This window comes from Impatiens glandulifera, chromosome 2 (assembly GCF_907164915.1).
Source record: "Impatiens glandulifera chromosome 2, dImpGla2.1, whole genome shotgun sequence".
Lineage (NCBI taxonomy): Eukaryota > Viridiplantae > Streptophyta > Magnoliopsida > Ericales > Balsaminaceae > Impatiens > Impatiens glandulifera.
In genome coordinates, this window is record NC_061863.1 from 45,795,986 (window position 1) to 45,822,081 (window position 26,096).

Here is a 26,096-nt window from a genome sequence, read left to right on the forward strand (position 1 = left end):
GAGTGCTCTTCCTCCCACTTGCACGTCACGGCATCGGGTGCACCTATGGCCGCCAGCTCCAACCGATATGAGACATTTCCCACACGTCTCTCGATTGAAAATGGTCCCTCGAATCTAAGCACAAGCCCCTTTGAGCACAGACCGCAGAGACTTCAACTGTTGCATGGGTAACTTCCCCCTTCCACCTTCCCCTTTCCCGACTGCACGCCCTGCATCCTTTCCCATGGAATTGACGCGAGTGAAGGCGGACTGACTTTGGCCCACGTTGCCTGTGGCCAAACCTTGTGGATCTGATGGTTTCGTGCCTCTAGCCTTGAGCCGCTCGAAGACCTTGCACCTCCTTTGGAATTCCTTGGGTACTTGTCCTTTCTCCTTGGAACCGTCGCCATCATCCACCTTAGCAAAAGTGGTAAAATCCCCTTTACCTATACATGAGAACTCTAGAGAATTCTAGAGAGTTCTCCCACCTTACATACAAAAGGAACTTCCTAGAGAATTCTAGAAAGTTCCATGACTCTACTTACAAAAGAGGAACTCCTAGATAAATCTAGAGAGTTCCATGACCTCACTCATAAAAGGGGAACTCCTATATAAATCTAGAGAGTTCCATGACCTCACTCATAAAAGGGGAACTCCTAGATAAATCTAGAGAGTTCCTTGAGCGACCAAAATCCAGGAACTCCTAGAGGACTCTAGAGAGTTCCATAAATGATCACAACAATCCGGAATATTCTAGAAAATGCACCTTGTGGGCTTGCCATGTGCACTCCAAACCAATGGGCCGAGACATCTAGCTTGTTATGGGTTATTTGAATAATTTTTAAATAGTTCATCCTCTTTTCACATATCTTCTTATAAATTATATCATTCAATATATTTTTTTAATATTTTTTTTATTAAATACATTTTTACAAAATAACTAACTTTTCATAATAACCCTACTGAGAATAGGAGTTGAATTCGGAGAGTCAAACAATTATTTGAATGAATGCGATAGTCTTACTACTCTTGTGCATACATAGTATGAGGGAAACTGAAGGATTGTGATATGAGATTAAGGGCTTATTTTATTATGGTCAATTTTGAAACAATCAAAATAAATTAAATGTTAAATGGATTATTTAGATTAAATAATAATATATATATATATATATATATGATTTTTGTTTTAATAATTACTATTATTGAAAATAATTAAATTAATTATTTGAAATAGTTTAATTGAAAAAATTATAGTATCAAATCAGAGTTATATCATCTCCACCAATTTACTTATTTATATATAAGTTTTGAACTTACCCATATACCTAGTAAAAAGTAAGATTATAATCAAATTCAACTAAATAATTTTATATTCATATGCAGAAAAAATTTGTAGTATTTTAATTTTTTTTTTAATTCTTATAAGTTTGTTCTTTTTCATGTTAATTGAGTGGTTTTGTTTTAATTAACCGTCATATAATTAATATTAAATGTTATAGTAGTTAAAGTGTATATAATTAATAATAAAGACAAAGTTTGAATCCCAATAGACCAACTTTTAAACTATTATAAAAGTTGAATAAACAATGGTAGTGGTTAAATATTTGAATGACAATGTTGATTTATGGAAGTAAGAGTAAAAATATGAGGCGTTTAGGATGCAAAATGCACACGATGTCGTTAACATTGGGATTTGTGATTGGGTTGTTAAGGGATAAGAGACCGATAACAAATGAGATATTGTTGATTAAAAATATATGAATTAGATATTTGATGGACCAAAGTGTGAGGTCACGAGGATAAAGGTTGATTGAGATTTGGTTTGTCGATAATAAGAGTTCAGTAACAATAAATGAGATATTGCTGATTAAAAATATATGAATTTGATGTTTGATTGACTAAAGTATGAGATCATGAGGTTGAAGATTTATTAAGATTGGTGGTTGATTTGTCAAGGAATAAGAGAAAACAATGAAGTCTAGAAAAAACAACATTGGGAAAAGGCTGAAGATCATGCATACAAAAGAAATATCTACTTAGGCAATGTACAGACACAATTGGAGGTACTAAATTATCCTTTTGAATTTAAATGGCTGCTGTAGTAGAAGAAAATTGTGTTAGGGAATGAAAAAATGTAGTGGTGGCAATTATGAAGAAATGAGAGGAAAAGGGATTAGAGAAAATTTTATCAAATGTACATGATCTCTACTTTCTGAAATTTAAGAAGGGGTCAAATTTGGATGAATTCTTAAAAATGGACATATATATTGAATTCAACTGCATGAAGTTGGAAAGATGGTCTGAATATTTGAATCTATTAAGAAAACTTAAGGAAACAACTCGGATATGGTTCAAACTTTGGAATATCCCTACACACATGTATAATGTAGAAGCTCTTAGTCATTTTTGCAGATTTATTGGGTACACCATTATAAATGGACTCAATTACTGAAGGAGAAGAGCACCTATCATTTGCTAGAATTAGCATTGAGGTGCATCCTAGAAGCACACTACCGAATAGTATTATGATAGTAGTAGATAGAAAAATAAAACATACTGTCATTGAAATCACTTATGAGTGGAGGCCATACGCATTTTCTGTAATACCTTATAACATGCAAGCCCAAATTGTGATTTGGCTAAGGAAAAAAATTAGAAAATTTATAAATGTCAGAAAGTAAAGATGCAAGAAAATGAAACATGTATGTCTATTATTAAAGAGAAAAATGTGATTAAAGATCAAGAAAAAGAAAACGATGTACAAGAAAAAAGCAGTACGAAGAAGGAGGTGCCTCAACCTAATCATGTTGAATAGATAGTTGAGGATTCTTAATCAAATCAAGTTGAAGTGGTTTCTGATGAAAACAGAGAGGAAGATACTCATGTTAATCAAGAGGAAGAAAAGAATTCCAAGGTTGATATAGAGGAATTCAAAGTTGCTGAGAATTCTAAAATTGAAGCTGAAGAAAATAAAGATAATGATCTCGAAATTCAAGTTGATAATAACAATGTGAAGAACTCATAAATGCTGAAGAATAATTTTTTCTATCAATTCAGAACGGGTAAATATAAAGGAAAAAAATCAAAATGAGAATAGGTAGTAATCATCAACATCTTTAGTTCATCCCCCTTTCATTGTAAGAGGAAAGAGAATGGAAAGAAGAAGGACAAGGGGAAGAAGAAGACAACCTGCTGAAACATCAGGTTGGTATGGAAATAAAAATCATAAATAGAATAAGAGAAATGACATACCTCTACTCTGAAATCGCGACTCGCACAGCGAAGGGACCTCGCCCTTATACAAAAGGGACCTTGCAGTTATACAAAAATAACTTCGCCGACTTAGGGTCCCTCTTGTATAACAGTCAGGTCCTTTTTGTATTATAGTTAGGTCCCTTTTGTATAACAGCGATGTCTCTTTCGCTGTGCGAGTCGCGATTTCAGAGTAGAAATATGTATAATTTCTCATAGAATAATTATGATTTAATATAATTTGTAATTTTTGTTTGTAATATTTATTTTCCGTAGGTTTGAATTCTACTAATCAGGTTTTTTAGGGTCGTTTGATTGTCAATCCTAATAATAATTAGAGTTTGTCTAACTTTAATTCTTGCCCTCCCACTTTTGGGATTTTTTTAACCGTTTTTTTAAAAAAAAAAGTAAATGAGATTTCTCCTTTTTTTTCTATTTTCTATCCTTTCTTTTACTTATTAATATTTTTATTTTTTCTAAACCTAAATCATAAACCACAAACCCTTAACATTAAACTCATAAACTATATAGATTTTTAAGGAAGCGCGATTGGCACAGGCTACACAACTCGGCATAGCGGCACAATAGGCACATCCACGACACGATCGGTATAGGCGGCACAATATTGTCTTTGAGTTGGAAGTCATAAAATTTGCGCCGAAATCACGTTGATCAAAGGAAGTGCGATCGGCATAAGAGGCACGACACGATCGGCACGGGCTGCACAATAGGCACAGGCAGCACAACCCGATCTGCACGGACAACACAATATTGTATTAATCAAAGGAAGCGCAATCAGCACATACGGCACGTCACGATTAGCACGGACGACACAATAGGCACAAACGACACAACCTGATCTACACGGACGACACGATATTGTGTAGCTTGACCGGTCATGTATCCTCCACCCTGACCGTCCTGGCTGCTATCAACCAAATCAGTAGCGCTACTCCTTCGACAGGCCATGTTGCTGCCACCCTGACCAGTCACGATGTTGTTTTTCTAGTCGGGCTCACCTCAGCCACTACGGCATGTCACGACATTCCCACATCGACCGCTAAAATCCCCGATAAGTCGTGGACCATTGGACGAAATGAAATCGCAAATCTGGCGGACATTAGGAACCAAATTCTCAAATCTCTCGCCCAGTTCCAAAGGCATGAACTTGTCAGGACCAATGAAAGGATCGAGCAAATCATTTGCCAATTCAAAATTCGATTCGACCAAGATTGAAACTCATTCGACAAAGCCGAATACGAGGAAATCGTTCTGTGGTCGGTTAGTGTCATGAGGGAGTTCTACAAGTGCCCCAAAACCTATGCCTACACAAACAAATGCAAATAAAATATGGAAAACTAATAAGGTTTGGGGGAAAAACGGGATAGCTAATGGAGGCAAGCTCAATGTGGATCATAGCCTAAAAATTAAAACGCTCGAACACCCGCTCCAAATCGAACTCCCCCTAGAAATTGAAGAGGAATGCGTCAATGATTGGAAGCGAGTTGTCGTCGGTCACTTCATGGGCACCCACAAGGCCCCATTCCGAGCAATCAAGACCGCATTTTCCGACAATGGAGCGAAAAGAGACTTAAAAAAGTCAAAGTCAACGACTTTGGCTATTTCTTCCTCACTTTTGGCACAGAGACCGAAACTCAAGCCATTGTCGACTCATATTTCACAATAATGTTCAACTTATGTTTCAAGCTTGCAAAATGGAATGAAGAAATAAACATCAATAGAAAACCGCCACAATCTGAACAAGTGTGGGTGAGACTAAGAAATATTCTATTGCACCTTTTAATGCCAAAGCACTTGCCTACCTCACCGGACTCAATGGAAAGTCGCTTAAGCTCGATCCCAATTTTAACTCGTTTGAACGAGTCATGTTTTCTCGTGTTTGCATTGAGATCGATTCAACGAGTACAAAACCGAAAAAATTCGAGTTAAGATGCCAAAATGGAAACATGGTTGTCATTGAGGTCATGTACGAGCAGCCGAAAAAAGAGGACGGAGAAAAGCAAAAGAAACCTGTGGCCACCCCCGAACAAGAGAATCTCAAGGTGGTTAAGAAATCATATATCGAAATCCTCAAAGAAAATGAAAACCACAACGAACACGTGAACGAGAACCAAACTGATCCCGATCCCACCAAGCCTGAAATCGAGGCCATTTTCCCACTAATTAGGTTCGAAAAGCCCGACATCGACGTGGATGATAGCGAGAGCCAAAATATCTCAAAAACCATGAGCTCCGAAACCAAAGAAAGCCGCAACGTTGTTAAAGAAATCACCTTAAGGGAAACAACTCATACGCTCAACTCCAAACTCAAGCCCAAAAGAAAAAAAAGTTACAAGAGAAGCTAGCGAAGACGAAGAAGCTGGAACTCTATCCGAAAATATATCCCAAAAAGACATAATGGTGACAAGAAAGAAGGAAAGAAAGAATAAGGGCAAAGACAAGAGAGACGAGTCCGAGGAAATCAACCCCTATCGTCTTGTTTTAGTTGATTGATTGTTAGTTTCATTTCTTATTCAATTTTGTACTATGATTTCATGTCTGTGTGCGTTTCTTAAGCCAACTGTGGATTCCTTATGATCATTGTGTGTTGACTTTCAACCGTTGTAAGCTCAATTTCAGCTTTTGTACTCTTTTACCTTTTTTGAGTCTTTTTAATTAATGGCGTAAGCCATTTAAAAAAAACTCATAAATTATGCATCATATGATAAAAATTAAAACTATAAACTCTAAAACCATAAAAACATATTAATAATGATATGTAACAGGAATTTTTTTTTTCTCTCCTTTTTAGGATTTATGTTATAAGTTTAGAATTTAGAATAAAAAAATATTAATAAATAAAAAATGAAAAGAGAGAAAAATATCATTACTCTTAAAATAAAATATATTAGATATAAACATATATTAATTAAATGTATTACGGCTACTTGATTCAACTTATTTATGTCAACAATAAGTTTATTCACAGAAGAAGCTTGAGTATTTTTATTTAGATACGCTCAACTTATTTATTTTTATATTTATAATATTATTTAATAATTAGTATTATATATATTTATTAATTTAATTTTAAATATTAATAAATGATTTAAATTAAAATATAATATTTTTAAAAATAAATTATATTAATATATAATTTTAAATATTAATAAATTACTTAAATTAAAAAATAATATATTTTAAAATAAATGATATGGATATATTAATTTTTATAAATATATAATTTTAAATATATATTGTAAGCATATAAATTTTACCTACCCTAATTATCAAAATAATATTAAAATAATATTTTAAATTTTTATATTCAAAATAACTTAAAAGAAAAATAAAAAAAATTAATTAAGGGTTAATTTGTGATAATTAAACTCTAATTAGGAAAATTATTCCAAAATTTAAAAATAATTTGAGGTTAAAATATTGTATTTATCTTACCTAAATTAAACCCAAGAAGGGGTTAAAAATATTTAATTATGATTTAATCATGAATTGTGTTTAATTTATGACTTAAAATAATTAAATAAATACCCTAAAAATATAAAAAAATAAAAATAAATATGATCATATATTTTTATTATGATCCTAGAAATATTTTTTTTTGTGAAGAATAACGTAAAAAAGGATTAAAAATCGATTTTAAATAACTTTTTTTATAAAAAATAAATATGATAATCGAGTGTAGAATGAATTATTTTTAATTGTTGTAGTAGGATTATGGACCATCAGATGAGCGTTCATGCATCATCCAAATTATTTAAAGTGTCCGGATTGCCGGGTCGAGAGTTGTGGTTAATTTGGATATATATGTGAGAATAAATTGATACTTAAAACGGTTAAAAATAAAATTAAAAATACTATAGGTATATTTTGAACTTGCAACATAACAAAACAAGTACAACCCTTTAACCTAGTGTAATTGAGATGTGGTTTGTCGATGGATAATAGACCGGTATTAATTGAAAGTGGTTAAAAAATATGTATCAAATATTTGATTAACCAAAGTGAAAGTGTAAGGTCACGAGATTAGAGGTTTATTCGGAAAAAATATGTGATAAGATATGTGAGAAGATAAGTTATTTTACCGAAGTGAATAAAATGTGGAATGAGAGTGTTTTATTTTTTATTTTAATATATTATTCGTGATTTATTAATAATTTTAAACATTAAATATATATTATTATTTTTTTATAAAATTTATTTTATTTATATTTTTATTCATGTGCATCGCACAAGAATCTTCATAGTTTAATCTGTGACAATATTAGACTACCTTAGTTGATCTTTTTTTCTTAAAAAAACCACAAATAACAAAAATATTCATTTATTAAAATAAAATAAATTTATTTTTTTATGGTAGAAAAATTGCAAAATATTGGGGTGCTTAAATAACCAAATGCTAGTGTAGTTCTCAAAAGCTTATAATTTAGAATACAAGATAGGAGAGCAACACGAGGGCTATAAATAAATAAATAAAAAGTTAGAGAAAGAAAATAATGTCTAGCACTAACTTTTTACCTATCAAGCTTTTTTGGCCTATTATTTTTTTTACAGGTCGTTGTGGAGTCTCTACCCTCAGAGCTAAGGATGACAAAGGTGCTGTTCGGGCGAAGAATGAATTTATTATTCCCGTTTCGTTTTTATTTTAAGGATTTTTATTATCATTCTCACCCATTCAGTTTCGAGGATTCCCCGTGGGGCACTGTTTATTCATATTCTCAAAAATAAATAATTTTTTATATAATTAAATTATATAAACAAGTTTTTTAATATGATATACATTATAGTATATTAAAATATATATTATTATTATAAAAAATAAACTTAAAACTCTTATAAAATATATTGGTGATTTTATATATTTAATTGTGATTTTAATAATCGGGGCATAATTTAGGTGAAATCGGGACGATTCAGAGGGGTACCATCCCCGGTCAACCGGATAAAAAGGGAAATTTGACTAAATTACCCCAAAGATGGGGTTATTTGACCTGATGGTCGCCGATAATTTTAATTGCTTTCGTGGTCTTTTTTTTAAAGAAATTGTCCTTTTCACGAAATGGTAAGGGACTTAGCGTTTCGTGGAGTGGAAATGTGTGAAATATCCAGATTACCCTTACTATTTAATATAACCTCGCCTATTGTTTTCATTTCTTTTCTTCTTCTTCTCTCTCTTCCCGCTCTTCTCCTCCTCTCTAAACTGCGGCGGTGACGACGAAATCCACGACAATGAGCTCCACGACGAGCACGAGCACTGTTCCACTTGGTACGTTTATTTTATCCTATGATACTTCAAGTTTATTGATGTTTAGTTTATGCATTTTCGAATAACTGTTGTTTAGGGTATACTTCCCGTTTCGCAAAGTACTTCCCTTTTCGCGAAGGGCTTCCTACGAAGTATTAATTATTCATTTCCCGTTTCTAAATCAAATCATGTTTTTTATTGCAACTGAAGTTTTCGTTTTCTATAATGGAGAGTGGAAATTTGATGCTGATGGAATAGTGCAAAAACATTTGATTTACCCCAAAGTACTCATTATGCTGAATTAGTTGATAAACTCTATACTAGACTTAACGTGCAGAAATCTACATACGATTTAGAGCTGCAAGTCAAGTATGATATTCCGAATATCAGAAATCCAAAACTTGTTTTTATAGATGAAGATGGGGATTTGAACACATATTTATCACGCTTGATTTTGGGTCGAATCGTGTCACCATTGTGTGTCTCTGTAGTAGAGAAGTCAGCATTTACTAAAGAAAAGATACCACTACTTACATACCCAACTCAAGAAAGTATACTACCACCACAATTTACTTAAAAAATTGTACAACAAGTTGTACCATTGGAATTCTTTGTTGAAAGTCAAAATGAAGCCGGAGAAAACTCTTTTCCTCACATCCCACTTACTCAGGACTTGCATGTTAATACTAGTGCAAATGCATCAATACCTATACCAACTAGTGCAAGAAGATCACCAATGGGTACACCAACTAGTGCAAGAAGAGCATCAATGGATACACCATTTAGTGCAAGAAGATCATCAATGGGTACACCATCGACAGACCCGACAGACACATCACCGCCAAACTCCTCATTTGCGATAGCATTAACTAGTGAAACTGTATTGGAAGTCAGTGCGTTGTTTGAAAATAAAAAAAGAACTTCAACTTAGTCTATATAAATATGCAATGACCAATCATTTTGAATTCAAAGTGGAGAAGTCAAGAAAACATCTTTGGTGTGTGAAATGTTTGGATGAGACATGCAAGTGGAGCTTGCGTGCTGTGAAAAGTAAGTTTTTTGAGATGTTTGAGATCCGGAAATTCGAGCAACAACACTCATGCTCAGTTTTGTCGAGGCCAAAGAAAATATGCAAACACCAGCATAGGTTATTAAGCAGTGCGTGAAGAGTAAGTACATGGACCATCACCATAACCACTTGCCTAAGAAAATAATTGAAGACATGCAGACAACTTATAGGATATTTTTGACTTATAATAAGGCATGGAGGGCAAGGAAAAATACTTTAATAGCGTTGCGAGGAACGGTAGAGGATTCCTATGGAATATTGCCATCATACCTTTACATGTTGGAGAAGTATAATCCTAGTACCATAACTGACATCCAGACAGACGAGCTCGGACACTTCAAGTATATGTTCATGTCCCTAGGCCTCTCAATTAGGGGTTTCAAAACCTTTTGTCGTCTTGTATTGTGCGTTGATGCTAGTTTTCTTAAGCACAATGTGGGTGGTCAACTATTGATGGCTATTGCATTGGATGCGAATGAACAACTATATCCTGTCGCATTCGGCGTTGTTAATTCAGAGAATAATAATTCCTAGACTTATTTTATGCAAAAACTGAGAGACGCAATTGGATTAGTTTATGATCTTGTCATCGTATCCGATAGACACCCAAGTATCGCCAATGCCTTGTGTGCTGTTTTTCCAGAAGCAGACAACGGTGCGTGCACATATCACATAAAGATGAATATTATGGCCAAATTCAAAAGTGATAAATATCATGCGGAGTTTGATTCGGCTTCTAAAGCATACACTATCCACGAGTTTAATCGGTTTTTTGACTAGATCAAGGTTAAAGATCATAGGATTGCTGCATATTTGGAAGAAATTGGGTTCCAAAGATGGAGTAGAGCATTTTTTCTCGGTAAGCAATACAATCAAATCACAAGAAATTACGCTGAGAGTTTCAATAGTCAGAGCAGGGAATCCAGAAAGTATCCCATTTCAGAAATGGCTGAGTATTTAAGATTCACAATACAATATTAGTTTAACGATAGAAGAGAAAAAGCGTCCAACCACGAAGAAGTTTTATCTCCAAATTATGAAAAGTTATTACATGAGGGATTCGAGAAGGCCAGATTCTATACAGTCTAATCGCTTAACCGATTCGAGTTTTATGTGCATGATAATCAGTCTCATTTTAAAGTCAATTTGAAAGACATGAACTGCACTTGTAGAGTATTTGAAGTTTTGGGTCTTCCTTGTACGCATGCAATGGCTACTGCCCGTAGCCAGAATTTGGTTTCTTATGACTTATGTTTAAGGTATTATTCACCTCACATGTTCAATCTGTTTAACCAATTGATAAATCGTTATATTTTCCATGCACATATGTATTACACAACTGAATGTTGGATAAATGCATATGCGGAGACATGTTATCCTCCAAGTGATGAAGAAAATTGGGATGTTCCCAAACATATCAAGCAACGCTCGTGTCTTAAACCAAATTTCAAGGTTAAGAAAGTCCGACCACAAACAAAGCGTAGGTCATCCCAAGGTGAGGTCCGTAAGGTCTTGAGACGATGCAGCTCATGTGCTGGACTAGGACATAATAGGGCAGCATGCAAAGCAGTGATGCCTGCACCATCTACTGTAAGAGCATCATCATCTAAACAGTATGAGTCATCATCTCAACAGTATGAACATTTGGCTTGAAAGATTATTATGGTGATAAGTTGTCATATATGTTGTTAATTGAATTGAATTATGGTGGTACTGGTCAAATATAAGTTGTAGTATATGTTGTTAATTCAGGTGGTTTGGGATAAGTTGTAGTATATGTTGTTAATTCATGTGGTTTGGGAAGCACTTAGCGAAACGCTAGGCACTTAGTGAAACGGTAAGTACTTAGCGAAACGATAAACACTTAGCGAAACGGTAAGCACTTAAGGAAACACTAGGTACTTAGCGAAACGCTAGGTACTTAGAGAAACGGGAAGTTAAAGTTACACTTGTTTTTACATTGAAGGTTATCTTCAAGTCTGAAGTGCAAAATTCAATATATGAATATACATTTTACAATTCAACTTCAAATATTTTAACAATACATTTTCATTACTTCAAGTTGTCTCAAAAACAAAGGTTCAATAATTTACATTTACATTACATCAAATCAAATAATTTATCCAATTTACAATACTAAGGTTCGATAATTTGATGGAATATCCTGACCGCCATCTTCTGCCTCCAAAACTCCATGTTTTCTGAGATCACATTTTGCACGCATTGGTTACGGTCAAGTATTCCATATACATGAGCGTGAATACACCACAGTCCCCGCTCTCGGTTGCTCTTGGGACTTCCCCTACCTTAGCTGCTGCGGTTTTGACTTTCGGGTGTGGAAACCGTTTGTATGTCATGGGTTGGATGGAGGCTTGGAAGTTGAAGTGATGATACCTTTTCATCTCACCTGTAGTGACTGTCTTTGAAAATACACGTGGAATCATCTCACACAACAGTTTCAAATAAGGATCCAGATTCTTATAAATATAAGCATTGCAGTCATACACGTCAATGCGATTCTTTTGAAGACGTGCTACACACAAAATCCAATGCTTCTAGCTTATGTTCACGGGCACGTATATATCATCGATTGTTGACCATTCAGGCATATATCTATGCTCTAAACCCATGTAATAGTCTTTAAATTCTTCGACTGGATAATTTGCACGATCTTTACTAAAATTCTTGTGCTCTCGCCTTATTCTATCTGCCAATACGCAATCCCCTATTGCGACTTTAGAATATTTATATGTCTTGGGATATTCTGCAATCTTTTTCGCAATAGGTGGAGGAATGCATCGATTTCCTGCACAATGGGAATACATTCAGTATATATCAAACAACATTGAACCGTACTTCGCGAATCGCTAAGTACCTCGCGAAGACATTAATAATGAATAATGAATTGCACGAGTTACAGTATCTTCAAGCCATGTCAACCTTGTTAGAACTCTAACAAACATATCCTTCCCTACTTCGCAAATCTCTACATCCTTTTTCACATCATTGGTTTTTGGATCATCCAACCACTCTTTTACTTTATACAGAAGCTCATCTTCAAATTTTTGAAGGGGATTGACTTTCATTGGATCATTTATCTTTGGCAGTTTTGACAAAGAAGGGTTGGAGTACGAGTCATCTTTTTTCGGCTTCCTCACTCTCCTCCCAAAATTTCCTTTAGGAGGAGTATTGTATAACTTGAAATCATCATTGTCATCTTCAACCTTCTTCTTCTTACTCTCTTCATCGTTCACCTTCACTTTCAGATCCTTCACCTTCACTTTCAGATCACCCACACTATCCATCTTCACAGCATCCTTCACATCATCCACCACAACATCCTTCTCATCATCCACCACAGCCACATCATCCACCTGCATCGCCATCATCTCCGGCAAAATAGCAACATTCTGGTTAGATATGTACTTAGCAAATCGCGAGGTACTTAGCAAATTGCGAGGTACTTAGCGAAACATTAAGTTCAAAATTCAATATATTACCTCAGTCTTCTCCTCCTTCTGGTCAACCTTGCTCTTCTCCTCTTCGATTTCTTCGACCTTCACATCCTTAGAATCCTTCACCTGCAAAATAGATACTGGTCAGATATGTCCTTAGCTAAACGTTAAGTTCAAAATTCATTATATTACCTCAGTCTTCTCCTCTTTCTGGTCAACCTTGCTCTTCTCCTCTTCTTCGTACTTCACATCCTTATAATCCTTCACCTGCAAAATAGGTACTGGTCAGATATGTCCTTAGCGAAACGTAAAGTGCAAAATTCAATATCTTACCTCAGTCTTCTCCTTTTTCTTGTCCACCTTGCTTTTCTTCTTCTTCATCTTCTCCTCTATATCTTCTAATTTTGTTAATAATATGGCCATCCTTTTGTTGGATTTAGCTAACAACTGTTCGGACATACTAAAAACCATCTTCTTCACAGAATCATGGTGAGTTTGTTGAGTTTTTTTATTGTGATTTTCATCTCTTTGATGAGCTCTGTTTTCAGCCCTTTCAGCTCCTCCTTCAACTCTATTTTCAGCTCCTTCTTCAGCTCATCACATTTACATCCAATAGAAGGTGTTGGAGCCCGAGGACTTGACGTCGCGGAGGGGGGACTAGGAATGTGGGCCAGACTCGATTCATAAGAAAGTTTTCTCTTCAAGTTGACTGCTTCTTTGAGAGTAGTTTCAGCCTTTCTCTTTCTAGGGCAGGTTTGGGAGTACATTCTTCATGTTCACTTTCATCTTCATCAAAATCCTCGTTGATTAACTTCCCTTCAGTAAATCCCTCAAAAAAATCACCAGTTGTCTCGTCCATTTGTTCAAATTCCTCACCACTGTATAACCTCTTCTCCATGGAGGACTCTTCCATCTCAGTCACATCTGTGGTCTCAAGGGTAAATTTTATCTCGATCAAGGTGTTTTTCCTGGTGGAATGATAGAGTAACAACCTTGGGCGTAGAGGGTCATTAAGCTGATTCTTTTTGGCGAATTTAGGGACAAAGTTTTGGATGACCTCATACGTCCACACTTGAAGTGTTAGTGTGAACCCATAAATGTTATATGCAAAAGGAGTATAAGGATCATCAGTAGTTTTCTTCTTCTCATAATATGAGAGACTGAGATGTTTCATGTTCTTGTTTAAATCCTTGAGGGTTGCTCTAAAGGTGACCTTCCCCCATGGATATCGGAGGAAAGTTTCATCGTCTTACACCATGTGGAGTATTTTTGGAAATACCACCATCCTTGGGTCAAATGTAAATAGATACTGGCAAATCAGGCATACTAGCCCCATCTTGAATGCATTTTCCTTGTCTTTGTATTTCAAAAAATCATTCTCCAACTCGCTCATTCGCACACTATTTTTCCCTTTCAAATATTTCACCGAGAGAGGTGGACAACCTCGGAATTCTTCTTCGTTCAACTCAGGAAAACTACCAAAGTTTAGGTCTGTAACCAACACATACTCCTTCATACCAAATATAAGTTCATGCTCATTCACAGTGAAAGTTATCTCCTTGGAGTTTGAGCTTACCCTCCTCATCAACATATGATGTACTATTGTTCCTGAGAACTGCAAGACTGAGGCTGTGAATAATGATCTAAACTGGGTATTGTAAACCCTCTCCAAAAGATCCATTTCCTCAAACTTCTTAACAATCTTCTTCAGGCAAATGGCACTTTTCCAAGAAATCCGACCAGGAAACTCAGTAACTGTGGTTTCTGCCATCTACAAAAGGAACAACATCAAAAACGTAAGAACAAATACATAAATCGTCGCAAACCATAAGTACTTAGCGAATCGCTAGGTACTTAGCGAATCGTTAGGTACTTAGCGAATCGCGAGGTACTTAGCGAATCACGAGGTACTTAGTGAATCACGAGGTACTTAGCGAAATTCTAATAGCGAAACCATTGAGAACATTAAACTGAACATAAGACGAGCAAAAACCATAAACAAAAAACCAAAAATAGAAAAGCAAAAACCCTAAAACTTAACATGCAAAAACCCTAAAACTTTACATGCAAAAACCAAAACTCATAAACAAAAAACCAGAAAAAGACAAGCAACAATCGAAAATATAATCAAACATGTTTAATAATGACGGACGAGAAGAAAGAACCGAGAAGACGGGCATAAATGATTGGCCTTGGCAGGGAGCAGTACACGTGCCTCTTCGACTTTCTTAGCGACTCGCTAAGTACATCTTCTTCAAGCAAATGGCACTTTTCCAAGAAATCCGACTAGGAAACTCAGTAACTGTGGTTTCTGCCATCTACAAAAGGAACAACATCAAAATTGTAAGAACAAATACATAAATCATCGCAAACCATAAGTACTTAGCAAATCTCTAAGTACTTAGCGAATCGCTAGGTACTTAGCGAATCGTTAGGTACTTAGCGAATCGCGAGGTACTTAGCGAATCACGAGGTACTTAGTGAAATTTTAATAGCGAAACCATTGAGAACATTAAACTGAACATAAGACGAGCAAAAACCATAAACTCATAAACAAAAAACCAGAAAAAGACAAGCAACAATCGAAAAAATAATCAAACATGTTTAATAATGACGGACGAGAAGAAAGAACCGAGAAGACGGTCATAAATGATTGGCCTTGGCAGGGAGCAGTACACGCGCCTCTTCGACTTTCTTAGCGACTCGCTAAGTACTTAGCGAATCGTGAGGTACTTAGCGAATCGCGAGGTACTTAGCGAATCACGAGGTACTTAGCGAGTCGCGAAGACATACTTCAAGCATTTGATTGAGCTCCAGATAAGAGAAGATGGTTTGAATTCGATTTTGTTAGTCATTAAGCATATTTTGGTTAATAACGAACGAAATCGAATTCAAACAATCTTCTCTTACCTAGAGCTCAAAGTACTTAGCGAAACAATAAGTCCATAGCGAAACGGTAAGTACAAAAAAAATTATTGGTTTCATAGGTAATCTATCTCGTTTGACAAGGTATGAACAACAAAGTCATGGTTTTGAAGAAAAAGTTGTGTTAGAAAAATAAATCTTATAATTTTACATGGTAACATTTAGATTCTTCGGAAAAAGCCTTTGAAAAACCGTCAACGAGCTCCAGGTAAGAGAAAATGGTTTCAAAATTCAATTCATTAAGTTAATTACTAACGAAATAGATGTGAAACCATCTTCTCTTACATGGAGCTCGATGACGGCTTCTTCAAAGGTCTTTTCTGAAGAATTTAAATATTTCCATTAATGTAAAAAGAGAAGGTTTGTTTTGCTAACACAACTTTTCTTCAAAACCATGAGTGATGTAGATACCTTGTCAAATGAAGTTCATGATTAACTATAAAAAACAAAAAAATTTGACACTTAACGAAATGCGAAGTACTTAGCGAAATGGTAAGTCCTTAGCGAAACGGTAAGTCTTTAGCGAAACGGTAAGTCCTTAACGAAACGGTAAGTTCTTAGCGAATCTTCCCTGAAACGGAACCCATATGATCCGAGATTATCTGCAAATATCATCATCGACATATATGAACCAATATGAACCAAATAACAAATATGAACCAAATAAGAACAGGTTAAATCGAATGGTTTGAAATGAAGATAATGGAAACATGAACATAAATCGAATTAGGTTAAGGTTTGAAATGAACATCTTCTTCGACTTTCAAATCCTTAGAATTCTTCACCTACGTGCAAAATAGGTTTAGGGTTAGGGTTTATGAAGAACGTGTAAATAAAAACATAAATCGATTTAGGTTAGAGTTTGAAATAAAGATCATGTAAATAAGAACATAAATATGTATCTATATAAAGTGGACCGCCGCATCCGTCGTTGTAGCAGTTGCCGTCGCCGTAGCCACCGCCGTTAAAGAGAGAACAAGAGAATAGAGAGAAAGGAAATGGAAAAATTAGAGTATTTATACTAAATCCTAATCCATTTCGCGAAACGCTAAGTCCCTTAACGTTTCGCGAAAAGGGCAATTTCGTCAAAAAAAAAAGACCACGAAATCAATTAAAATTATCAACAACCATCAGGTCAAATAACCCCATCTTTGGGTCATTTAGTCAAATTTCCCGATAAAAACCACTCCAAAATTACTACGGTCATTACATTTTTTTTTCTTAGTCTATATTTTATAAATGAAAAATGATTGGGGGAGTGAATTTGGGTGAGGGAATAAGAGAGGGAATGACAATCTGATTGGCTGAAAAAATCAAATAATTTCTCTTTCTTCTCTCTTTCTCTCACTTTTCCCTTTTTTTTAACCAATGAGTGATGTCTAGTCATTTCTTCTGTCATTCCCTCATTCCCTCATTCAAATTCCCTCTCTCTCTCTCTGTCCCTCCTTTTTATAAATTTATAAATATAAGTAACAAATACTATTAAATTAAATATTTTAAATAAATTAAAAAAAGTTAAAATAAAATACATTATAAAAAAGAGAAAATATATATTTTGTAAAAGTAATGATTCAATTATCGCCGCAAAAGTTGACGGTTGACTGATATTTCTTCACCGAGTTAACAACTTAACAGTTAACACACTCCCTGCGAATTTTAAGTTTCACAAGGAGGAATCATGGAGTTATTTGGAGTTTCGTATTCTTATTAAGTGAGATTACAACGTTATACTCAGAGACTTTCGTTATTTTTCGCTGGTTTCCCTAAGAATCATACCGTCACTCACTATCAATATTGAGTTTAGGGGAAATCTCCTCCCAATGTTCAATGATATGCGTCAGACAAATTGTCGCCAAGCAATAGAACAAGCTCCTTCGGCCTAATCACTTGCAAAGGACCTAGGTCGTTGACAAATTCAAGTACGCTAGATTGGAGTAACTTCACTTAATTGTGTATATCGTTGCTGTTCGATGAAACTCACATTTAGGGATGCTCATGCTGGTTAGTTGTTCACATAATTCCTTAGTTTGTATGACCTTTAATGTGATGATAGTTACCTTCTGTGTTATTCCTTATTTGAATTATTTTGATTATCATTCAGCTTAATGAAGGCCAAAAGGAGAGGAATCGTATACTACATTATATATGTTCTCTTACATATAGCCAAACGAGATGTTTCTTATGCATAAGCTCTCTACCATATTTGCATTCATGTGTTTCATCTACTATTATCTTGTTTGGCTTTGGCTGGTTAATGGTGAAACTCCTAATCCATTCCACCCCACAGAGGTTATTGCTATTAATTGTGGCTCCTATGGCAATTCAACTAATTCAGATGGAAGGCAATGGATTGGAGATGCCCGTACTAAATTCTTTGTTGCCAATAAACAAAATGGTAAAACTCAAAGCTTAAAAGCAGTTGAGAAGGATCTCTATGTTGATAGCGTTCCCTATTCGACAGCTCGTGTCTCCCATTCACAGTTCACCTATACATTCAACGTCGTTTCAGGCCCAACATTCGTACGCTTGCACTTCTATCCTACTTCATATGCAGGTTTCACAAGGTCAAACGCCTTCTTTACTGTTACAGCTGGCCCTTACACCCTCCTTAGTAACTTCAGTACTTCCTTGTCAGCTGATGCTTTTGGGTTAAAATCTATTGTCAAAGAGTTCTCCTTGCATGTAGAAGAAAATAAACCATTGAGCTTAACATTCTCGCCATCCAGAACATATCATCTCGATGAGGTTTATGCATTTGTTAATGGAATTGAAGTGGTCTCCATGCCCATTACACTTTACTATACTCTACAAGGCGATTCAGGGACATCTGCTGTTGGACAGAATTACCAGCTTCTAATTGGTAATAACATTGCACTAGAGACTGTACACAGGTTGAATATTGGTGGAATCTCGATTTTGTCTGCACAAGATACAGGAATGTTTCGCGAGTGGTCTAGTGACTCCGACTATTTGGTAGAACCAGGATCAAACGTTTCTCCTTTAACAACATCAATGAAGATAAACTACAGGAAAATTCCCACCTACGTTGCACCACAAAAAGTGTACCAGACATCCTGGGAATTAATGGACTCGAGCAAGATGACAAAGAGTGGCTTCAATTTTTCATGGAAGTTACCTGTTGATTTGGGATTCAGATACTTGGTTAGATTCCATCTTTGTGAGCTGGATTACCAAATAAAGGAGACGGGACAAAGAGAGTTCAGTATATTCATAAATAATCAGATGGCTGAGAGTAATGGGGATCTGATCAAGTGGGCAGGAGGGCATGGTGTTGCAATGCATGTCGATTACATAGTGATGATGGAAGGAGATAGAATGGAGGGTAAGCATGATCTGCTCATAGCTTTCTACTCAAACTTAACTCGTGAATTCCAGTTAGCAGATGTACCTATGGATTCCATCTTAAAAGGATTGGAAGTATTTAAGTTGAGCAATCCTGACAAGAATCTTGCTGGGGTGAACCCAACGGATAAACCATTAATGCAAATTCAGGCTACAAAGACTACAAAACCCCAAAGGTTTGCATCAGCTTTACATGGTAGAAACACTATTTTTACAATTGTAGTTCTTCTACTAATTATTCCGAATATCATTGTTCACAATCTACGTGTTTCGAGAGAAAAGGTACAACACAAAGTTTTCTTTTCATACCCACCTGAAGAACTATGTCGTCGTTTTTCACTGGCTAAACTGAAATCCGCGACTAAAAATTTTGATGATGGATTAGTTATAGGAAGTGGAGGGTTTGGTAAGGTCTACAAAGGCAATATTGAAGGTATGACCAAAACTGTTGCTATAAAGCGGTTGAGTGCCGATTCCAAACAAGGGGCAGAAGAGTTTTGGACAGAGATTGGAATACTTTCCAAATTTCAACATGATCACATTCTCTCTTTAATTGGCTATTGTCATGAAAGAAAGGAAATGATCCTTGTCTATGAATACATGGAACATGGGACCCTTGCTGATCATCTGTATAAAAGCAACAATGATGGTAAAGGTAGACTTGGACCTTTGACTTGGCAAAGCAGGCTAAGAATGTGCCTAGGTGCTGCCCAAGGTTTGAATTACCTTCACAGTGGTAGTGAATCCAATATCATTCATCGGGACGTGAAGAGCACAAATATTTTACTGGATGAGAACTGGGTAGCCAAGATTTCAGATTTTGGATTGTGCAAAAAGGTGAGGTTGAGTAAATCACTCACCCATGTAAACACGTTAGTAAAAGGAACATTTGGATATCTAGACCCTGAGTATTTCTTAAATGGATCATTAACCATGAAAACTGATGTTTATGCTTTCGGTGTGGTTCTGTGGGAGGTTCTCTGTGGAAGACCGGCTTTAGACACAAGAGCTGAGGAGGAGCAACGAAGTCTTGCCTTATGGGCCCAAAGTTGCTTCAAAGATGAAACGGTTGACCAAATGATTGACCCTTCTTTGAGAGGCCAAATACCAGTTGCATCCGTCAAATTGTTTTCAACAATTGCCATGGAATGTTTACATAACCATCTTAAAAACCGACCTTCTATGTCTGATGTTGTGAGCAGGCTTCAGTCTATATTTGACTCTTTGAGTGAGGAAAAAGATTCTTCCGTAGAGGAAATGAATAACTTGGATAAATTCAAGGTCCAGCTAGAACAACATGAGAATGAAGAAATTGATCCTCCTATTGTACCGGTAGAATTTTTTAAGAGTCAGTCAGACAAGAATGAATTTCAAAATTTTATACCGGAAGAATTATTTGAAAAATTTTTTGAAACAAAGAATGATGATATGCTCACAGGGTCAAGCGATGATCTTGAACAAGGTAGTACATCTCCTTTAGTCTATATCTAAATTAGACATTGGATATTGCACTCAATTATATAATGAACCAAAACTCTCATTATTTAAGTGAATGGATGTGAAATAAATTGAGTTATATTCAACTAAAATATGAACAGATAACTTTTGCTCGTCATTTTTAATATTGAAGTTCTCATTTCCGGTTTCAAATATGTTGCATAAAACCTAGCTGAGAAGCATAGTAGGAAGAGAATCATTGATCAACTGAGGCTGAAATTTGATATTTCCTAAATGGTTACATCAAACTATGGAATTCCTTGTTGTCACTTTGCATGACCGCGACCTGATAGTACGTACTGGCTTGTAAAGATCATAAATAAAATCAACATGTATTGTTGTGGTCAAGTGCTACCATGGTTGAAATTCGTTCAAGTTTCTTACTTATTGTATGATAACTTTCCCTGTCATCAGTTAACCAACCATTTCATTTGCTTAAAGTTTCAGGATCAACTAGTAATAGTGTTGTATCTCCCCTTACGAGTGGCTACATGGAAGGGCGATCAAAAGTCTATAGCTTGCATGATCTTAACCTTGCTACACAAAACTTCAGCCAGTTCAACAAGTTGGGCGAAGGAGGTTTTGGGCCAGTCTTTAAAGGTTGGATTAACGAAAAGACACTTGAACCATGTGGGCTTGGTGAAGGGATTCCTGTAGCCATCAAGAAACATAATTGGCACGGTGTCCAGGGGCTTGAGGAGTGGCAGGTCAATCACTTGATTGAACTACAAGCTTAAATCATAATAATATTTGATATTGCAGTTATTCTCTTATTATCAAATCTTTGTAATCCAGTCATTCAAAATGCATGTGCATTAGGTCCTTCTAAATCCACTACCTGTTTTGGTTTCCACTTTGCATTACAGGCAGAAGTAAACCTTTTGGGAAGCTTATCACATCCTAACTTGATTAAGTTGTATGGGTACTGTTCGGAGGACAGGGCTCTGTTACTTGTATATGAATATGCGGAGAAGGGAAATTTGGAGCATGTTCTTTTCAGCAGTAAGTTTTTTTCTTTTACAGGCACGTGTGATCAGAAACAAAACAAGACATTATTTCTTTCTTTGTTTATCATCGTGTAGAAAATACAGCTACTGTACCACTTTCTTGGGATATGCGGCTCAAGATAGCTATTGGTTCTGCCCGGGCACTTGCTTTCTTGCACACTTCAAGTGTGTCAATAATAGTCAGGGACCTCAAACCATCCAATATACTTCTTGACAAGGTTAAAGAATTCACGCTCAAGCTAGTTAACTCTATTTTCTTATCGTTCTCTGTTTTATAAGATATGTTGTTGCTCAACTATTGTTGAATGAATTTTAAATTAGTGTGCATTTGTTTTTTCCTGTCCTAATTTGTGTTGTTCTGGAGCTGAAACATATCTCTTTGGAGTTGCGACTTCATTGTCTTCTCTTGTTTCTTGGCCATGCTTCTCACAATGTTCTAAAAAAATTTCATCATCCTCCAAGTCCCTCCCTACCAAAGGAGGAGTACTGAACATTTTTCATTCATTGAACAACCCAACCATTAAGATATTCTTGTTTAATTTGTTAATACTGTAATACATAATGTAATTTGTTAATATCCTAGACTGTCTGGGCAACTTGAATCACTTTGATTGATGTAATTAGTGTTGAGCTAGTAGACAGTGCTCTTAGATACACAGGACAGACAGACTACACAATGCAGAAATGAGGAAGGCTTCAATAGATCTAACTCATGATTTTCTCCTTATTCAGGACTACAATGCAAAACTGACAGATTTTGGGTTTGCAAAGATGGGGCCATCTGGTGACTCTACCCATGTCTCAACAAGAGTAATGGGAACTCAGGGTTATGCAGCGCCAGAATATGTGGCAACGGGTATGGAATTTTATAGCAAGCCTAAAGCAGCATTCCTAAAGTGATTTAATTTAAATCTAGCTTGACATAGCCTTTTCTCAGTTGCCTTTCTTGTTGTGAACCATGATCCCTCATTTGGATTTACCATTATGCAGGCCATCTATATCAGAAAAGCGATGTATATGGTTTTGGTATCGTGCTCCTGGAGATCTTGACTGGCTTTCGTGCTTTAGATAACCGTCGGCCCCAAGGAAAGAAGAATTTGGTTGAGTGGGCAAGGCCCTATCTTGACAAGAAAACGAAGATTAAATATGTTATGGATTCCCGCATTGAGGGTCAGTATTCATCCAAGGGAGCAATGAAGGTGTCTAGCATTGCCCTACAATGTTTGGAAGCTGAACCTAGGAGAAGGCCCTCAATGAAAGAAGTTGTGGAGGCTTTGGAACAAATAGCAGCAAAGGAAGCAAAGAAAAGGATATTGATGATAGCCTCAGAACCTTCTTCTTCTTCCCCAGACCTTGTTAATACCGATAGTTCTGTAGACAGAGGACGAGGACATGAAGCAGCATCCAAATCAAGTTTCTTTCGCAGAGTATTCTCAAAATCACTCAAATAATATTACTTACCATTCTTCAAACATGATATCTCTGATAAAGGAAATTAAGGGAAGTAAGCAAACTAGCAGCAGGTAATCTATGTTTAGGACTGAAATTATGTGAAGAATCATAATATATATGGCCTGTTTTTGAAATGTGTACGAATCATTTGTATTGATGATTTTCATTGACGCTTATGCAGGTAAGATTTAACACGGTCTCTCTGCAGATTATGGTAGCAAAAATGAAACTTCACGGTTAGTGATGAATAATCAATGTGTTGTGTTTGAACTTTGAATAAAACCATGTTATATATTCAAGAACTTATCATGTTATATAGTCATTGAGTCACAAACTCCAATTAGAATGTAAATTAACAATCATAATTATGGGAATATTTGTCAAGAGTGTTTTTCTTGTTCTACAAGGGGTTAACTAACAAACTTATGATAAACAGGCTTTGATAGGTACTTTCTCGCTTAAAAACGTCTTTTCAAAATGCATTAATATGAAGGAGAATATTCAAGTGTGTTTTAATAGCAAATGAGTGGGCATGGTCTTCTCTTCAGACAATTATGATCATATTAGGATTGAAGTTTCTTATTTAGTCTAGGATCCGTTTATGTATGTAGTTCAACTGTCTCTTCATTCTTTAGTGAAAAGGTAGTTAGCACTTCAAGGCATCTAGAAGAGATTTGTGTAAATGCAAACATTTTTTATTTTTTTTTTCATTATAGTAGTATTAGGTTTTGAATGATATATAAATCTTGAATATAAAAAGGATAGAAAATTATGTTGAGACGATGAGTGAAGAATTAATGGAGAGAGTTATAACCCTGAGATGAATATAATAGGGACGAGGGAGGAATGAACGATTAAGGAGGAAGGAAAAAAATATATAGAGAAAAATTGAGCTTGAGAGATTTTTGAAAAATGTCTGTGTTTAAATTTCATTTTTTATATATTGTTGTAATCCAATTTTTTAGCCAAATATTTGCAGATCAGATTCACTTCTTTAATACCCGCTAGCTGACATAATTAATTTTTCAGTTAAATAATTATTTTATATATTTTTGTTTTAGTAACTGTCTTATTAATAATTATTTATTATATATTAAAATAAATATTTCATACTTTTTTTTTTTTTTTAATTTCTTTATTAATAATTATTTATTATACTAAGCTGAATTATAAATGTTTACCTTGAAAAGAGAGAAACTGATTTATTTTTAACCAACCTAAGTTTTGGAAATTCGAATTTTCCATGTTACGTCCATCCTTCTAAATAACTTTTTCGTCCGATCGATTCGATTTCTTATTTTCTTTTTTAATTGTGGCACCTGAATCACATTGTGTATCTTACCTGTAGAAGGAATATTCAATTTATATGTCATTAGTCAATCAATTTATATGTCATTAGTCAATCACTCTATAATTTGAAAAGGTCCACTCGTTTCTTGTAAGCTAGACTATGAGTTTCCCTCTAATTAACGTATGTTGATAAGATTGCAGTTTAACGAACGCTCAATATTCATTATAAAAAACAATCCACTTGTTTCTTGTTTATTTGTTGTTTCATTAAATGTTGGGCTATGTGAAGATGAACTTATTTGTAGTCTGGCTAGTTTTCTTCTATTTCATGAATTTCGATCTTTTTGGCCGATTATATAAGCTTCACCTGAATTCAACTACTAAAACAAATAAGTATATTCAATTTTCCATAGTTGGATCGATGCTTTGATACCAATTATATTACTGACTAGAATTATGTATAGAACTTTGAAATTTTTTGAAAAAATGTCCGTGTGTTTCTGCTAATCAGATTTCATTTCTTATATAGTGTCATGATTAGATTCTCTTCTTTAATACTGAAAAAATCAAATTTTTAAATAAAAATTTATTTTCCTTTTTTTTTCTTTTTTTTAATTTACTTATTAATAATTATTTGTTAAATCTAATTTACTTATTTTGTATTCTATTTTTTTCTAGTTCTTTATTTTTATTTTAAATGCTTATTGCATCCACAATAATTTTTTCATTAATGAAAAAAGAAGAATTTATTAAAAAAAATTAATAATTATTTGCTGAATTGAAATATAACCATGCCTTTTAATATTGCTATATTTGTAATTTTTATTTTTTTAATAATTAATATTATGGAAAAGTTATAAATTAATGATTTGAAAAAAATTATACAGTTGATAAAAGACAAACTAGCTTAACTATCAAATGGAAGTTTAGATTGTTTGATCTTGGGCCTTGGGCCTTCTTGTTAGGTAATGCGGTTTTTAAATGATAGATGGATTATTTAAAAATATATAATTATATATTTTTTAAAAAATTATAATTTGTGATGATTTTATTAAAACTAAGTTTTGTTTGTTAAATTTTTTTAAAGGGAATTAATATTTGTTGATAAAAAAAGTTATATTAATTTAATATTTTAGTTAATGAATAAAATGATATTGGATTATGTTTAGAATTATTTAAAAATAATAATTTAATAATAGTATATTTTTGTAGATTTTTTTAATTTTGTTTAAAAATATATTTTTTTATAAGAAAAATAAATTATTTGAGTTTTAATTAGTTTAATTATTAAAATATTATTTTATATTTAAATTTAATATTAAAATTAAGAGTAGAAATATATATATATAAATAAAATAAAAAATATTTTAATATTTTAAATAAGGAATTAAGAGATTTGATTGTAAAAGAATATATTATGATATTTAATTTTTTATTTATTTTAATAAGTTAAAAGATGAAAGGAATTTCAATGTCTTCCAAATCCAGAAACGTTAACATTTAGCGATCAACGACATCAGCTAAAGGGCTTGTTTGATTAA

The 26,096-nt window shown here is 34.5% G+C and overlaps 1 protein-coding gene across 5 annotated transcripts in view; it reads left to right on the top strand.

The window, feature by feature from the left end:
• The window catches only part of LOC124924119 (receptor-like protein kinase FERONIA), a 32,162-nt gene extending 8,494 nt beyond the window's left edge, over positions 1 to 23,668 (top strand). Inside the window, exons 1-7 of one of the 5 annotated variants that reach the window (XM_047464192.1) lie at positions 18,088 to 20,771; positions 21,248 to 21,513; positions 21,673 to 21,808; positions 21,889 to 22,031; positions 22,546 to 22,669; positions 22,804 to 23,336; positions 23,447 to 23,668. In XM_047464192.1, the coding sequence (XP_047320148.1) occupies positions 18,119 to 20,771; positions 21,248 to 21,513; positions 21,673 to 21,808; positions 21,889 to 22,031; positions 22,546 to 22,669; positions 22,804 to 23,264 (3,783 nt within the window). In that variant the 5' untranslated portion in view covers positions 18,088 to 18,118 and the 3' untranslated portion in view covers positions 23,265 to 23,336; positions 23,447 to 23,668. Of the gene's footprint in view, positions 1 to 18,087; positions 20,772 to 21,247; positions 21,514 to 21,672; positions 21,809 to 21,888; positions 22,032 to 22,545; positions 22,670 to 22,803 lie in introns of those variants that run through there. The other 4 variants (XM_047464194.1, XM_047464191.1, XM_047464195.1 and 1 more) reach the window with 4 other exon arrangements.
• The last annotated feature ends 2,428 nt before the right edge of the window (positions 23,669 to 26,096 follow it).